This window comes from Lactuca virosa, chromosome 1, assembly GCF_052849685.1.
Source record: "Lactuca virosa cultivar CGN04683 chromosome 1, Lactuca_virosa_CGN04683_v6, whole genome shotgun sequence".
NCBI lineage: Eukaryota > Viridiplantae > Streptophyta > Magnoliopsida > Asterales > Asteraceae > Lactuca > Lactuca virosa.
In genome coordinates this window covers 55,773,867-55,789,718 of record NC_136426.1, presented here as the reverse complement: position 1 = coordinate 55,789,718, position 15,852 = coordinate 55,773,867, and the positions used below count along the sequence as shown (strand labels likewise).

Genomic DNA, 15,852 nt, shown 5'->3' with positions numbered 1-15,852 from the left:
TCTTCATCGCGTAGAATGTCCACAATAGCCATGTTGATTCTTTCTCCTACAAGTATCGAGTCGTAATACTGCTATTTTTACAAATTAAAAAGCGTAGGACTATGGAAAACGTTTGTAAACGATTTTGATAACGATAAACTAACCCACACATATACATAGTTGGAAACTAGAACTTACAATTATTTTATAGCAGAAAATATAGGATTTTCTGGGGAAAACGATTTTTCTACGATTTCGATAACGACAAACTAGAACGCACACACTCAATTTTACTCGATAAGAGGAACAAGATTTTCAACCATATTTCCTTTTTGAAAATAAGGGATTTTTCTTGAAACGGTTGATTGTTACTATTCAAACGAACTATTCTCGGACACACCTCGCTTTTACAAATCACACTACTTTTCAAATCACTCCTTATAAGGATGAATAAAAGTAATGACATGCACACATATATCCATGATTTTCAAGGCAAGACTTCAAACGATTTCATAGAAAATATCGGATTTTCTGAAAGTACAATACGAACGATTCTAAACAAGTGTAAACGATTTTATACACAAAACTACTTATGAACTCACCAACTTTTTAGTTGACGCTTTTGATAAACTACTTTTTAGTCTTAGTGATCTAAACGAAAGTCGTAGTATTCGTTAAACCGAGAATTTTGATAAAAAGAACGTTAAAATCTGACTTCGTATGAGGAATTTATGATTTTTCTAAGTTTCGGTATAGCAGTAGACAGCTAAAAACTCGAAATAAAGATCGAGTGATTTTTAGCCGACACAACCTAAACGAGAATCGAAGGTCTCTTCAATAGTAGTACAACGGTAAAAAGACAGATAAAAACGGACGTCGGATGAAGAAGTTATGAATTTTTAACGGATTTTCCTGTCCCGGTCTGTTAAAAATAATAATATTAAAAATAAAGTCAAAATTAGCCAACGGAATCTAAACGAAAGTTGTAGAGCATAATTTTTACCTACGCGTGCATTTAAAGAACGTAAAAAACGGAGCCCGTATACGAATGTTATGGATTTTAGAAGTTTGGGACACAAAAATCGAGAAAAATGCTAAAACCGAGGAATTTCACATGGCTGGTGTTCGGCCACGTCACCCTCGCTTCGCTGCTGCCCCGTGTACGATCCGATGACGTGTTCGAAGCGTGGTCCGATAGAAATCAGACGCGTGTCGCATATGTGGCGTGTCCGAAGCGAGCCACGCCTCGCCTACGAGCTTCCGACGCGCCTCCCACTCCTCGCATCCGTGTCTTACCCTCGCACCAGCCACCTGTTCGCTTCGCATCCGAGCCACCTTGCGTCCGAGCCTCGCAGCAGCTGCCACGTGCTTCTTCCCCCTTGCTTCGGATCTGAGGCTCTCCTCTATAAATAGAAGGGCTGCGAATCCTCCCGGGTAATTTTGGAAAATTGCCACTTTTCACCCTAAATTCAATATTTTTACTATCTCGACTTCCCCCCGAAGCCTCGTTATCATTTCCAACACCCAAAACACGTTACGGAGTACCCGAAGAGCCCGAGAAATTTATCTTTTCGGTTTTGAAGCTCTACCCTCGCAGAGCCCGATTTTTCATTAAAAAGCTCCCGGTTTTATCAGAAACGATCGTTTTAAGAAACGAAGTGCTGCCCGATTATCGTCTTATCAAGTGAGTGTATAGTCACTTTCATCTTACACATAGATATGAAGTATTTTATATAAAATACGTGCTATGTGAATATATATTGTTTAGTTATTTGAGATGGATGATGAATGGATGATTTATACAGGTTTTTAAATAAATTAAACTGTATATGTATTTTTATCTACAAATATGTTGGGTATAACATGGGTAGATAATTGATGTGTGATGAAATAAAACGATGAGAGGCCTCGATGTTATTGTGATCCAGTCATCTAGCGGAGTATTGATGACGACCATAAACTTTTCTAGATAGTCCTGTGGAACGCTGGCAGGCTCGCAACCTGTAGGTTTTAATGAGCTTGGGTGTTCATTTGCTGTACTCCATCCCCACATGGTTGCCTTATTTGACATAAATTGCTGGGAAACCCCCAAAGCAGTATTGTTGCCCCGAAGAAATCCCTTAGACTAAGTCCCTTGTGATAGTTGTTTTAGGGACGTAAAGTGAGGATAACGGGAATGGATAATCAGGTTATTGTTGTTCGATGAAATTAATAAATTTATTTATTGTGGGTTGAAAACCCTATATGCTCACCAGACTCCCAAGCCTGACCCACTCAGTTTTCTTTGTATTACAGGTAGTGGCGCGAGAGCATAAGTTGAACGACTTATTAAGATATTTTGATTATAGGCCTGTAGTGTATATAACTGTTGTAAGGCTTATAAATGTGCCGTTTATGCTTTTGGTCTGTATCGGAACATGACATCCCGAATTTTGTTATATAATGAAAATACATTTCTTTAAGAAATGTTTTGGTAAATCTTATTTTATCATATTTCGTTTTGGGAACAAATTCCGCAACTCTTTTAATCAAAGAATTACTCTGAAATTATTTTAAAAGCATAAATTAAAACCGGCATTTTCTGGCCTTGATTTTGGGGATGTCACAGAAAGCAAAAGAAGGTTGTGATTGGTGGTTGAGCTTTTGTACAAAAATCGAAGAATCCTATATCAAAATAATAAGAAAGATGATGAGCCTGTGGGTGATTTTGAGCCCTCAATGGACCGTTGTCGAAGCTTCCATTTTTGTTGCTAATTTGTTACTGTGTTCTTTTAATAGAGAAGTAAGGAAGAAGATGAAGAAGTTATACATTTGGTCCCTAAAGTTTCAGCAACCTAGTATTTTTTGTCCCAAAAATAAAAACATTTTCATTTAATATTAAATTTTTGTGTTTTATAAAATATAGTTTATTTAATATTAAATGTTTATGTATTAAAAAAATATAATTTATTTAATTTTGATAGAAAAAAAAGTGTTGCCACTCCCAAATATTAACACCCCGTACCTGAGTTCATTTTAAGGAGAAAAAAGAAAAGAAATGGGTGGAAGTGAGAGGAAAGTAAAAGAAATTGGTGTTCCCGAGTTTCATTAAAGGAAAGAAGTGAAAGGAAATGGAAGGATCACTTTCCCTCCTAACTTTCCTTTCGATTTGGAAGGATTTGGAGAGAAAAAACAATATCTTTAATTTTCCTTCCACTTCTCTCAAACTCAAAATCACAAAAGACGAATTTTGTTTCTTTTTTTTTTCTTGTCTTTTCTCTCATTACTTTCTTTTCTTTTATCATCTTTTCTTTGCTACAACTCGAGAACGGGATGTAAGGAAAAGATGGCCCAAGCGTCCATATGCAGTCATAGAGGGTGTTTGAGATTCCTTCTCAAAATAATTTTTTAGACTTTTAGCTTTTTCAAAAAGCTAAAAGTTTGAAAATGTGTTTGACAAATCTAAAAGTTTTTTTAAAATGACTTTTTGGCAAGAAGAAAAAGAAATGGTTTTAAAAGTTAGAAATTTATCACTTTTAGTGATTTTTGGTTTTTTGGTCTTTACTTCCTTAAAAATTAATCCAAATACATTTTAAAACCTCTTTTCAAAAAAAAAAAACTATAAATCACAACTTTTTTACTTCCTTAAAAGTTATTCAAATATATTTTAAAACCTCTTTTCAAAAAAAAAAAAACTATAAATCAAATTTTTTTTTTGAAACGACTTTTAAAGCTAAAAAGGAGAGAGTCGCAGGAAACCCTCCCTAAGACTTTATTAAAGCTAAAAAAAGCAATACAAAACACCCTCCTAAGACCCATAGGTTCATAGTGACAACAGAAAAACCCTCGACTTCACTGGGAAAATAACGCCGCCGTTCACTCTCTCAGCCTGCCTCCCCCGGTCGGTGGTCCGAACGAATCGAGTTGCAGGCAAAATAGTATCTTTATTCGATTCGATTATGTAATAATGGACGCTACAGAGAAACGTACGAATAAAAAGGAGAGAGCCAAGGAGCGTAGAGAGAAACGTCACCAAGAGATCTCTCGCCTCCGTACAGTTCCTTATTCAGACCACGACAGGTATATCCAATACCCGCTTTTAATTGTTTACTTTTGTTCTACAGCGAACCCTAATCCCCAATCGTGGACTGAAGTTATAGAAATGTTGATAAACAATCATCATCATGGCTGAAATTCAACTTTAAGAGCTCTCAATTCTCGAACAAAAAATTAATCATTACAGTATCATTAATTTAGGTGGTGGTCTGCAGACACAATAGCGGTGGTGACCGGAGCCAATCGAGGAATTGGATTTGAGATCGCACGACAGCTTGCATTCCATGGATTGACAGTCGTTCTTACTTCAAGAGACACTACTACTGGGGAAGAAGCAACCAAAACCCTACAGGAAGAAGGATTGAAAGTCGTCTTCCATCAACTCGATATTTTAAACCATGAATCCATTGATTCCTTTTGTGCTTGGGTAAATGAAAAGTATGGTGGTATAGACATTCTGGTAAACAATGCAGGAGTAAGTCATAATACCGGATCTGATAATTCCGTTGAGTTTGCTGAAAAGGTAATCAACACAAACTATGTCGGAACCAAAAACATGATTAAAGCTTCGCTTCCATTGATGAAACCTTCAGCTGAAGGTGCTCGGATTGTTAATGTGAGCTCGCGATTGGGAAGACTTAATGGCAGAAGAAATGTATGTACGATCTTCTTTCATCTATAAATTCAACCTTCTACTGTTCTACATTACCTGAAATTTTTTCAAAATTGTGTTTTCAGAGGATCGGGGATGTTGGATTGAGAGAGAAATTAGAAGATGTGGAGTTGTTATCAGAAGATCTGATTGATGAGACTATGAACAAGTTCTTGGAAGAAGTGAAAGATGGGAGTTGGATCTCTGGAGGATGGCCTCAAAACAATACTGATTATTCATTGTCGAAGCTTGCAGTGAATGGTTACACTAGGGTTATGGGTAGGATATTGTCTGAAAGAGATGATGGTGAGAAGATATATATCAGCTGCTGCTGCCCAGGGTGGGTGAAAACTGCCATGACTGGATGGGCAGGTCAGACTTCACCTGAGGAAGGAGCTGATACTGCTGTATGGCTTGCTTTGATTAGGGACCAGTCTGTTAATGGCAAATTCTTTGCAGAGAGACGTGAGATTAATTTCTAAAAGCTAGAGTTTGTCTGTATTTTTTTGACTTAATGGACTGAAGGAGACATGATTTGATCTGCGAAGTTATACACAATGCATTTATGCGTGAAGGTGTCAAAATAATTCCACCTTGAAGTCAGTAGTACTGGGAAATGGTGTTAGGGAGTAAGGAAGTAGTGAGATATAGAAAGATAGAGAGAAGGTTTTTTCTCTCTCATTTGTGAAGGAATGTAGCAGGCTTCATGGATGGTCACAAGGCAGGGGATGTCCCCACCCCCCACCCAAGTCACTCGTGAGTTGGGCTTCCATGTCAGCATACGTGTGAGTTTTACTCACCATTCCGTTTAGCCTAGTATGTGTGTGTGTGTTTAGGCTGTTCCGTTTAGCCTAATATGTGTGTGTGTGTGTTTAGGCTAACCGGTATGGGAGCGTTTTCACGACGTCTTGGGCTGAGGTGGCACGCCTCCCCACGCGTGAACACCGCCCCAAGTCCGGTGGGGTGCGCGTGACGTGGCTCCGGAGACGGGAGAAGACGGAGCTTCCTATTGGCTTGCTTCTTTTTTGACCGTTTGCCCCTTAATTTTGTTGGTTTTTCTTTTAATCATCGAAGTAGAAAAAGAAAAAAAAAAAAGGATATACCCGTTTTCCAGAAATCGGGTGAAGAAGACAACCAAACTGTAAACGGGTGTACATTAGATATGTTTTAATGGAAGTTACAAATTTAGTCCCTGAGATTCTGTCATTTAATCCTATTATACCCTTTCACTTTTATTTGAATTAAGTTAAACCCTTAACTACATATAGTTATGTTTATTTAATTTTAAAAATTAATAATATGTTTATTTGATTTTTTAATTAGTAAAATGATTACTTAAGTTTATAATAATATTTTTTTACTTAATCTAATGTTTTAAAATTTAAAAAATAAAAATATAAATAATGTGGAGTGGTAACCATTTCCAATGTTTAGTGGGTTGGTGGTGGGTTGAGTGTGAAGCTGACGTGACGCACATGTGGCAACACTTTTTCAGTGGGGTAGGTGTGACCACTCCCCAAAGCCTTATGTTTAGCTTAATGCACAGGAATAACTTGATTGAATTCAAGATAGGAAAAAAAAAGACAAAAAGGAGTAACACTAGAACCATTTGTGATTTGATATAGCAATTGACTTATAAAAGCAGCACCCTAATGTCAGTTATAATGTGACAATGAAATTAAGGGGTGTTATGTGACAATGAAATTAAGGGGTGTTTGGGATTTGTATATTTGAAGTGTTTATTGACTTATTTTTTGTTTGATACCGGTAATAAGGAGTTTTTAGTGTTTGGATAAAAATATTTTTATTAACACTTATTTACTTAAATACGAAGTTTTTGATAAGTCATTTCTTACTTATTGACTTATTTAAAAAATTTTAATAAGTTGTTTTATTATTACTTATTGTCAAACACTAAATATAACATAAGTTGTTTTAAATAAGGAATCCCAAACATCCCTTAAATCCAAATGAAGAACCAAATTATTGTTTGTTATTAGTTTTGACTAATAGAACAATTTTGGTTTCTATAAATTAAATAATTTTACTAGATAATCCCGGAGGCTTTTGACTTCGACACGTCTTCGCTCGTGATCGCTTAGACCCCCTCTTCCATCAATAGGTACTCCCATGGCATCGACCACATGCCCTAGCATAGCCTTTCCCGCAGGGACATCCATAATAGAGCGAGTGGGCTTGACAAGATCTCCTTTGGAGCTGGACTCTTCCCAAAGAGACGATGACCTTCTTCCCGTTGCTCTATCTCATTGTTCCCCTTATCACTCCGTCGAGCCTGTGCTCATCGGCCATCCCTTCGGGTTCTTCAGTTTCTAACACTGCAAACCGAGAGCCCTATTGCTTATTGTCATCATGTTCTCGCTCAATTGTAAATTCAAGTACTTTAAATCAAATAAAACATGAATCATTAGATTAAAAACAAATCCAAACTTCAAACATAGACAAATGTCCAACTAGAAACTGGAAAAATCGAGTTTTTAGTTGTTCATGAATAAAACCCTAGAATTAAAAGTATAACTGAACTGTTGTAAGGCTAAACGGAGTGTATCCGTAATGATCTCCTTAACTTGATGTGGCAAGGCCACCTACGCGTGAGTGAAACAGCTACATCGCCCTCATGTCGTGAGTGTGAGGCTTTGTGAGTCTATAATCTCTGCCCTTCTCTCTTTCTCTCTATCTCTCTCTTTCCATGCTAAAACACCATTTCCCATTGATATATTTTGTGGAGGTGGAAAGATTTTATGTGATGTTACAGCCCTAAACTCGTAAGAATCACAAAACTATACCTTTTAACCTAATGCGTAAGAAGCTATTTTTCAAAAATGTTTAATGAGTACGAATTTAACTTTTAAAAGGAATCGATTTATTGGAAGAAAAAAAGGGCGATTAGGTTTTTAAAAGGAATCGATTTATTAGAAGAAAAAAAAGGGCGATTAGGTTTTTAAAATCACCTCCTTCTACGATTTTTTGTTGAATATATGGACGTGCTTTGCAAATTAAACATTCGATCCTTGACTTTCCAATGCAGTGATCACTTGTACGTTGCTGTGGTTCCAAGTGGCTCCAAAATTGCCACGGTGCTTTACGGTTGTTCACAAAGAACCGCCTTCCCCTCCTCCGCCACGTCACCTCGCGTTCGCGTATCCCTGAAATCAAACACATAAAATAACGCGAATCCCTAATTTACAGCGACAATCAGAGCAAATCATGGGGAATATCAGAAGAAGTGTGCTGTTTGGCATATCACGCTTCCTTAATTCAACAGCCGCCCCGGCTCGAGTACTCGGCGGCGCATCGTCAAACGCCACCATTCCGTATCAAACTCTCTACAGGTTCACAGTCTTGTGTTTGTGTGTGTGTGTGTGTTGCCTAATTTTGTTCCTCTATTGATGGTTTTCTGTAAGTTTCAGGCCTTATGTTAATTCATTCTCTCGTTTCTATTCTTCTAATGGCGGTGTCGAATCCCTAGATTTCGATTTGTCCAACGAAGAAAGCAAGCGAATATTAACTAACAGGTTTGTTTTTCATATCCCTATTTGAATTCCAGAAGCGTGATTGATGATGATGACGATTTCTGATTTTTGTTGTAAATTGGAGTAGATTGTTGTATAGAAGCAAACAAAGGGGTTTTCTGGAGCTGGACTTAGTTCTAGGAAGTTGGGTGGAGAATCACATTGGATCTTTAGATGAAAAGGGGATCAAATCGCTTATTACTGTCCTCGACCTGGTAAATTCCACAAATATTATTGCTAATAATTACCAGTAACAGATTACGCCTAGGGTTAACATCCGTCTTACTTACTTTTGAATTGCAGGAAAATCCAGATTTGTGGAAATGGCTCACTGGACAGGAGCAACCTCCTGAAGCAATCGAGACGAATCCTGTGAGTTAAACTTTACTGAAAAACATGAATTCATGTACTAGTTTGTTTCTTATGTATGTATTGTTTAGAGTGGGACTGATTTGGGAAAGTTGTTTTTGGTAATAAATAATAGGTATTCAATGAGGTGCGTAGCAAGGTAATGAACAACCTGGACAGCTATGCATCTAAACAGACAAGGGCTACACCTGGGCAGCCATGGGTGAGAGGATGGGATGATTTCAAGAAAGGTCGTGATAGCCCTGATGTTGGGAATCAGTAGTTCTTCTTCTTCTATAACTCAATTGCTGCTGCTTAGTAAGTTTACTTATGTTAAAAAAATTATGAAGAATAAAGGTGTTATGACATAATGATGATGATGATGATGATGATGATGATGATGATGATCTTCTAGTCTATAGTGGCTGATGTTGTAAACCTTAGAGTATGATGTTTTCAGGTCTGAATAAGTTGCGTGTTTGGCAAAGATGAGATTGTTCTGTTATAATGTTGTTATAAAATTGAATGTATACAAACTTCTAAATTTTTTTATTAAAAAAACACTGTTATTGTAATAGTAGAACTTTTGTACTCGTTACAAAATTGACAAAACCAAACTACATAAGATGTATCATCGGTTGTTGCTGTCACCACTGCTGCCACCACTAACACCCCACTGATGCTGTCACAACCCTCACAACCACCATCTTGCAAGGTATCTACTAATATCAACGAGGGTGTTGTTTTTAAAAATTGAACATTACATAAGAATATCCCTTTGTCTATGAAGTATGAAATCCCTAAATAATCATAATCCATCAAATGGTCAAACACCTGAGCACAATTGATTTCATGAGTATTACAACTTCGAACAACAAAAGAACATCCAACATAGCCAAACATTATCTTCTGCATCCTATTTATTTAACTCTAATTATGTGATATCATCTCAACACTTTCAAACACACGCTGAAAATTATAAACATGTGTGTTAGGGAACAATAGTAGTTAGTTTCTGAGGTAATAATGGATGCAAAATGTTACTCATTATCTCCAAATAGTTTGCCTATTACAACTAGCTACAAACATGTACGTGAAATCGTCAACATTTTCTGATGTAATAATGGATGCAAAATGTTAACACTTTCAAACATGTGTGTTTGTGAAATCGTCAATAAGGCTAAAGGGAGTGGTAACACTTCTAACACATTGCCACATCAGTTTTTTGAGTGCCATCTCATTTTTGACCATTTAACATATAATCTTAGCATTTGGTAGGGAGTGCTAACACTCTTAGCACTCCATTTTTTTTTTTCATTTACTTTATTTTATAGCAAGGCACTTTCAGTTTTATAGCAACGAATTTTCATTTTTTCATGACAACCTTCATAGCTATAGCTACAAAGGAAAAGAGCTTCTTGAATTATGGTGGTTCTAGTTCAAAGAAAAAAAAGCCTATTTTTAGATACGTTTAATAATGTTACAGTTAATGATTAATATAAGGTTATAACTACTAACTTGTCAAAAGTTCCAATCAGAGACTAAAATTCAGTAAATTACATCTTTTATTTTTCATACCTATTTCAAGAAAACAAAAAGTATGCCATGAAGAATTTTAGGTGCTAATTGCATTTAGCATTGCTCTTACCTTATTGGATTTGTCATGTACAAAGCAAAGAAAAATAAAAATGTATGTTCATTCATTGCAAATCACGAAAAGATTGACTTCAAAGTGTTAACAATCACATAAATAATATTCCTTTACAAATTCAATAAAAACCAGGTATACATTTGATTTAGAAGTGTAAACAAGAAGAGGAGCCCAAAAACTGGAAGGAAGTTTTTCATTGATGAATTTTATCGAACACTTGGTGTTCATACAAAAATAAAGAGTACGTGCAATGAGTCATGTGTACCTCAATTCTCAGTCGACAAATTCATACTCGACATTGAGACATTCTCAATTGACACATTCTTGAGTCGTTGGTTCAGAATTGACATCCGTAGATGCCAATTTCTCCAATCACCTTGTATTATGGACGATTACCATCTTGTATGTCGAGTGAGTTTTGGAGCGGGAGCATCAATGGAGGGTTTATTTATTTATTTATTTTGGAGTAGGATCATCGATGAAGAATGAACCAATCAACCGGCATGCCTCTACGATTTTGTTTGTTTTGGAGAACATCAAGTGCAAACCCAGATTAAAAGCAAAATAACACCAAACTTGATTTCCGCTTCGTCTTCTTCCAACCAATCACAATGCGTTGCTGTTTCTCTATCTTCTCGCCAAAACTTCGCCGAGTGCCCGGTAGCGACCCCACAAGCGAGTGCTAGGGGGAGGTGTTTCAAGTTGGCTAGCGAGCGTAGCGAGGCCGGTGGCAACCTCCACTCCGCTTAGCCTAAGTTGCCTATTACAGCTAGCTACAAACATATGATTACAGCTAGTTGAAAACATTTGAGATCCACCAAATAATTGAAAAAACTTATGAAAAGAGTTTGTTAATTAAGAGTCTCCTTGAAAAAACTTAAGTTTGAAAAAAACTCATCCGATGGCTTTTTGAATTTTCATGAGTTTTTGGGGTAAAAAACTCATATTTTGGATGCTCTAAAGACGTCTAAATTGATACAAGTATAATAAAGTGATTACACTAATGTAATCATCACAAATAAGCTCTTTATATTTTGGATGCTCTAAAGACGTCTAAATTGATACAAGTATAATAAAGTGATTACACTAAGGAAACGCTATTTCGAAATAGCGGTGACTCTATTAGTGCCGCAATTTACCGCGATTATGGTCACCGCTAGAGCGGCGTTATAACCGCTATTTGAATAAATTCCATTTTTGGGCTATTTTACATATAAAAAACATTTTTTTTTGTCATTCCATTGAATAAAATTGTTTTTTCTTAGCCTCTTAACTAAAACTTTTGTGTCATTCTATTGAATAAAATTGTAATTTTGTGACTGTCATGACTTCCATTGAAACCATGTATGTGTTGTGTTGCTAATTGTGTTGAAAACTTGAAGTACTACATTATGATTAACTATCAAATTGCTTAATCATTTATTTGATAACTGTAATTGTGTTAAAGTATGATAAAATAGTAAGTATTTCATATGTTTTCTTGTTAATTGTGTTAAAGTATGATTAACTGGGGCATTGGTAACCGATCTGTGAAGTATGATTAACTAATTATGATATGTGAAGTATGATTAACTAAATATGATATGTGAATTATGATTTACTGATTAACTAATCAACTGGATTAGGTTGAACTTTAAAGTATGATTTACTGATTAACAGTCTAATATATATAATTTCTAAATAATATAAAAAACGCTATATCACCGTTATACCGCCGCGAAAACCACGATTTCAAATAGCGGCCGGTGACCGCTATTCTATTTTTGACCGCGATAACTGCTTATATATATATATATATATATATATATATATATATATATATATATATATATATATTACTAGACAACTCTACATATACTAATAAAATTATTTTAATGCCACAATTTCGATCCAAAAGTACATTGTTATTTTTCCCATTTAATCTTTTTCAGGTTTCCGTTGTTTCTCACGGTATGCAACTTACTTTATTACAACTATCCATCCTTTCTCAATAAATGAACAATAAAAAGGTAAAACCTGACTTTTCTTACATTATGTTCTCAATTTTTTTTAAAGATAAATGGAAAGAAATATAAAAAGAAGTCTAGTTCTCCAGTTCATTTATTTTTGAAAGGAAATGGAGGTAAATGTTTTATAAAATTCTATAATTTCAAAAGTATCCCTATTATTCTAATTTACAAGCTAGCTACAGTTATCGTATATATACTTAACCTATATTTATTAGCAACACATCACGATCCATTTTTTTTATTAAAAAATAATTTTCTTTCTCGTCCATATCTAAAGTATCCAACCAGCCAAATTCAAAATTTAACCATTTATTAACAATCTAACACAACCAAAATTTTTGTAATATATGGAAATTAAAAACAATAAAATATACTGTTTTAAAAATTTTCAATAAACATATAATCAGATCTATAAATAATTATTAAAATTAAAAGAAATGACCATTCATAGACTGCCATGTGTGTAGATCATGGTCGTGAATATGAGATTGCCAGCCGACCACATACTCAATTGGTCTTCCAATTCTATTATTTATTTATTTTTCTTTATTGGTTCTTTTCCAACCAATCGGTCGCCCTCCTTTACCAATAAACATGGCAAAGTTGTAGAACACACATACGTTTCACTAGCTTTCCTTCCGATTCAAGGACATGTAAAACTGCCAGCTTTCCTTCCTTCCTATCAGTAAACACGACTCTTATATTTCTTTCTTCTTGTTCAAGTCGTCTTAAGATTTTTCATTTTGAAACTACAAATGGTCAGTTACCAATGCATGTTCCAAATACTGAATGCCTTAAAAATGGTTAGTTTTATAAAATTATTGCTTACATACCGATAATCATGTAATCACACACTCAATATACACAATAGGATTATGATACGACATCACCAACGTTTTTCAAAAAAAAAAAAAAAGGCTAAAAAGTTTGGACGGTCAATATACACAAAATAGGATTACGATACGACATCATTGACCATGATGCTGGAAATTAAACGTTTTATAAATACCATTTTTTGGCACATTAAAGTTAAATTAAGTTTTCATAATTTACAGAAATGCCCAAGTTTGGTAGTTTGGTCATTATTCCAAAAAGGGCCCCTAGGTTTACAAATTTGTTATTGGCCACTATTTTGAATATTTGTGACGTTTAGTCATGTTTCATTACGTTAGCTAAAACTTATTTGTTCTTAAAAAAGATGTACATATTTTAATGGCAAAAAACATATACTCCTTGGTTTACATTTTATTGCACCTTACATGTGAAAGATGTTTGAGGAAATATGAAAGTAAGAGATATTAAAGGGGTCTAAATGAAAAATCCCCCTAGCATTTAACGATGATGCCCACATCCAACTACCCATCCCAACAGATATTATATTTAGCAAAAGTCACCGCCAGCATTAACCGTCCAATTAAATGATGCCACCAGCCGACAACAGATTATACAAATATTAATTAGTTTCTGTATATAGTTATAAATCTCTATATTTCACATGTTTACAAAGAAACTAAAACAGAAAACAAATGGAGGAGAAGAATGGTATTATGCAGAATAATGAAAGCAGCCAAGAAGAACAAAAGAAGATTATGCAAATGAGGAGTTTAGTTGAAAAGCAAGATCCAACCTCCAAGGTACATGACTTAATGCTAAACGTACAAGTCAACCTCGATCTAGTAATTATCTTAATATATAGTATAATTCAAATTTGTGTATTAGGAATATGATGATTTGGAAATCAGAAGGTTTCTTCGTGCTCGTGATATGGACATTGAGAAAGCCTCTGCTATGTTTTTAAAGTTTGTTAAATGGAGAAAAACATTTGTTCCAAATGGTTCAATTTCTGTTTCTGAAATCCCAAATGAATTAGCACAAAATAAGATGTTCATGCAAGGAACTGATAAAAGTGGACGCTTGATAACAGTCGTGTTTGGTGGTAGACATTACCAAAACAAAACAGGAGGCCTCGAAGAGTTCAAACGTATGTTAATGTTTCTTACACTCACTTATTACTTTTTGATTTTATTTTTTCTCAAATTAATTGCGATTAGAATTAAACCACAGGTTTTGTGACCTTCATACTTGAAAGAATAACTTCAAGGTATGACCATATTGGAATCCGATTTGTAAATTAAAAAAAAAATTAACTAATATTTTTTATTAACGGATTTTTGAAATATGAATTTTTATCAGGATGCCACCTGGACAGGAAAAATTTGTTGCTATTGCAGATGTAAAAGGATGGGGATATTCAAACAGTGATATACGTGGATATCTTGCCTCCCTATCTATTTTGCAGGTTTACAACCATCTAATTTATTTATAATAGCATCCTACTTTCATTTCTTCATGTTACATGGTTTATACTTTGAAAATTTTGTAACTTATAGCAATGTCATTAAGATACAAAGCAATTTTCACTGATATAATTGGGTAGATACTTTTTTAAGTATAATGTCCAACTAAAAAAAAAAAGATGAAAGTACAATTATATAACTGGGTAGATCATTCAAAGTACAATGCCTAAATAAGAAAAATAGAATTGAAGGTATAATAGAAAGAAATGAAAGTAGGATGCTATAAGAGGAAGTGCATTGCTATTTCTTGCATTATTAAGTGCTAGTATAAATTAGTAAGATTGATGTTTATGACAGGATTATTATCCAGAAAGGCTTGGTAAAATGTTTGTGGTGCATGCTCCTTCCATATTTATGACAGCATGGAAGATGATTTATCCTTTTATTGATGAAAAAACAAAGAAAAAGGTAAGGTGCAATTATTGGCTAATAAGATCAAGCACACGAAGTAAAAGTAATAAAATATGATTGAATTTATGTTTACATTACATTGCAGATCGTATTTGTTGATAGTAAGCAGCTGAAGTCAACACTTTTAAAAGACATTGACGAAAGTCAACTTCCAGATATCTATGGAGGCAAAATGAAATTGGTTCCCATCCAAGATAGCTAGTTTGGTTTATGTTCTCCTAAGAAGTGAGATCATTCATTAAAGAAAGAGTCACAAGGGGCTGTTTCTTTTTCTGTTTTACTCATTAAGCATTGTATGGGTAAAGTGCTGAATGGATAAATCATGTATGATGTCTGGACTCCGGAGGGAGTATGTTCGTATCAACTTTGGACTGTATAAACAGTCTGAATATGAAAATTTGACCATTTCACCAACAGTTGATCGTTATTTAAGGACTGTTATAAATTGAAAGTGTAAACATTGGTGATAGAAAAAGTTAATTGAGAATAACAAAGATGTACCATATTTTATATTTTTAAATGGAGAATCACAAAGTAACGTTTATAAAGAAACAAATGATTTTTGATTTTTGTCAAATTAGCATGCATGCTGATAAGTGACAACTAGCTGGAAAACTTTGTTATGAAAAACAGAGAAACGTTTACTCAGTTTTGATTTTTTTTTTTTTTGGTCCCTTTTGTGGCGTGAACTGTGATGAACAAGGAGAATTTTTTTATGAATCACGCTTATGTGGTATCAGAAAACAAACAATTCACCAAGAAATCATGGATTATTAGATTTGATTATGAAGAAGAACCAAGAAATCACAAAGAATACAAGCCGTACAGCTGGGGAAAAAAAGAAATACATGAATTTAGGGTTAAAAATAACGTCTTGATG

The 15,852-nt window shown here is 34.7% G+C and overlaps 3 protein-coding genes across 5 annotated transcripts; all 3 read left to right on the top strand.

Annotated features, from left to right (window-relative positions):
• The first annotated feature begins 3,734 nt into the window (after positions 1-3,734).
• Positions 3,735-5,857, top strand: LOC145131853 (uncharacterized). Its single transcript, XM_079066518.1, has 3 exons — positions 3,735-4,038; positions 4,216-4,669; positions 4,753-5,857. The coding sequence occupies exons 1-3, from the start codon at positions 3,926-3,928 to the stop codon at positions 5,146-5,148; spliced, it is 963 nt and encodes a 320-aa protein (XP_078922644.1). The 5' UTR covers positions 3,735-3,925; the 3' UTR covers positions 5,149-5,857.
• Positions 5,858-7,685: 1,828 nt separating this feature from the next.
• On the top strand, positions 7,686-9,031 carry LOC145131792 (succinate dehydrogenase assembly factor 2, mitochondrial-like). The gene is made up of 5 exons (XM_079066460.1): positions 7,686-8,016; positions 8,095-8,199; positions 8,285-8,411; positions 8,500-8,568; positions 8,681-9,031. Exons 1-5 carry the CDS (start codon positions 7,892-7,894, stop codon positions 8,825-8,827), a joined length of 573 nt encoding a protein of 190 aa, XP_078922586.1. The 5' UTR covers positions 7,686-7,891; the 3' UTR covers positions 8,828-9,031.
• A 3,742-nt stretch (positions 9,032-12,773) lies between these two features.
• Positions 12,774-15,492, top strand: LOC145131658 (CRAL-TRIO domain-containing protein YKL091C-like). Of its 3 annotated transcripts, none has more exons than XM_079066335.1 (7): positions 12,774-12,889; positions 13,724-13,838; positions 13,924-14,185; positions 14,269-14,305; positions 14,398-14,503; positions 14,859-14,969; positions 15,058-15,492. In XM_079066335.1, exons 2-7 carry the CDS (start codon positions 13,731-13,733, stop codon positions 15,172-15,174), a joined length of 741 nt encoding a protein of 246 aa, XP_078922461.1. In that variant the 5' UTR covers positions 12,774-12,889; positions 13,724-13,730; the 3' UTR covers positions 15,175-15,492. The 3 variants fall into 3 exon arrangements, with proteins under 3 accessions (XP_078922461.1, XP_078922534.1, XP_078922501.1); XM_079066408.1 differs by having other exon boundaries at positions 12,776-12,857; XM_079066375.1 differs by having other exon boundaries at positions 12,877-13,007.
• Positions 15,493-15,852: the final 360 nt, after the last annotated feature.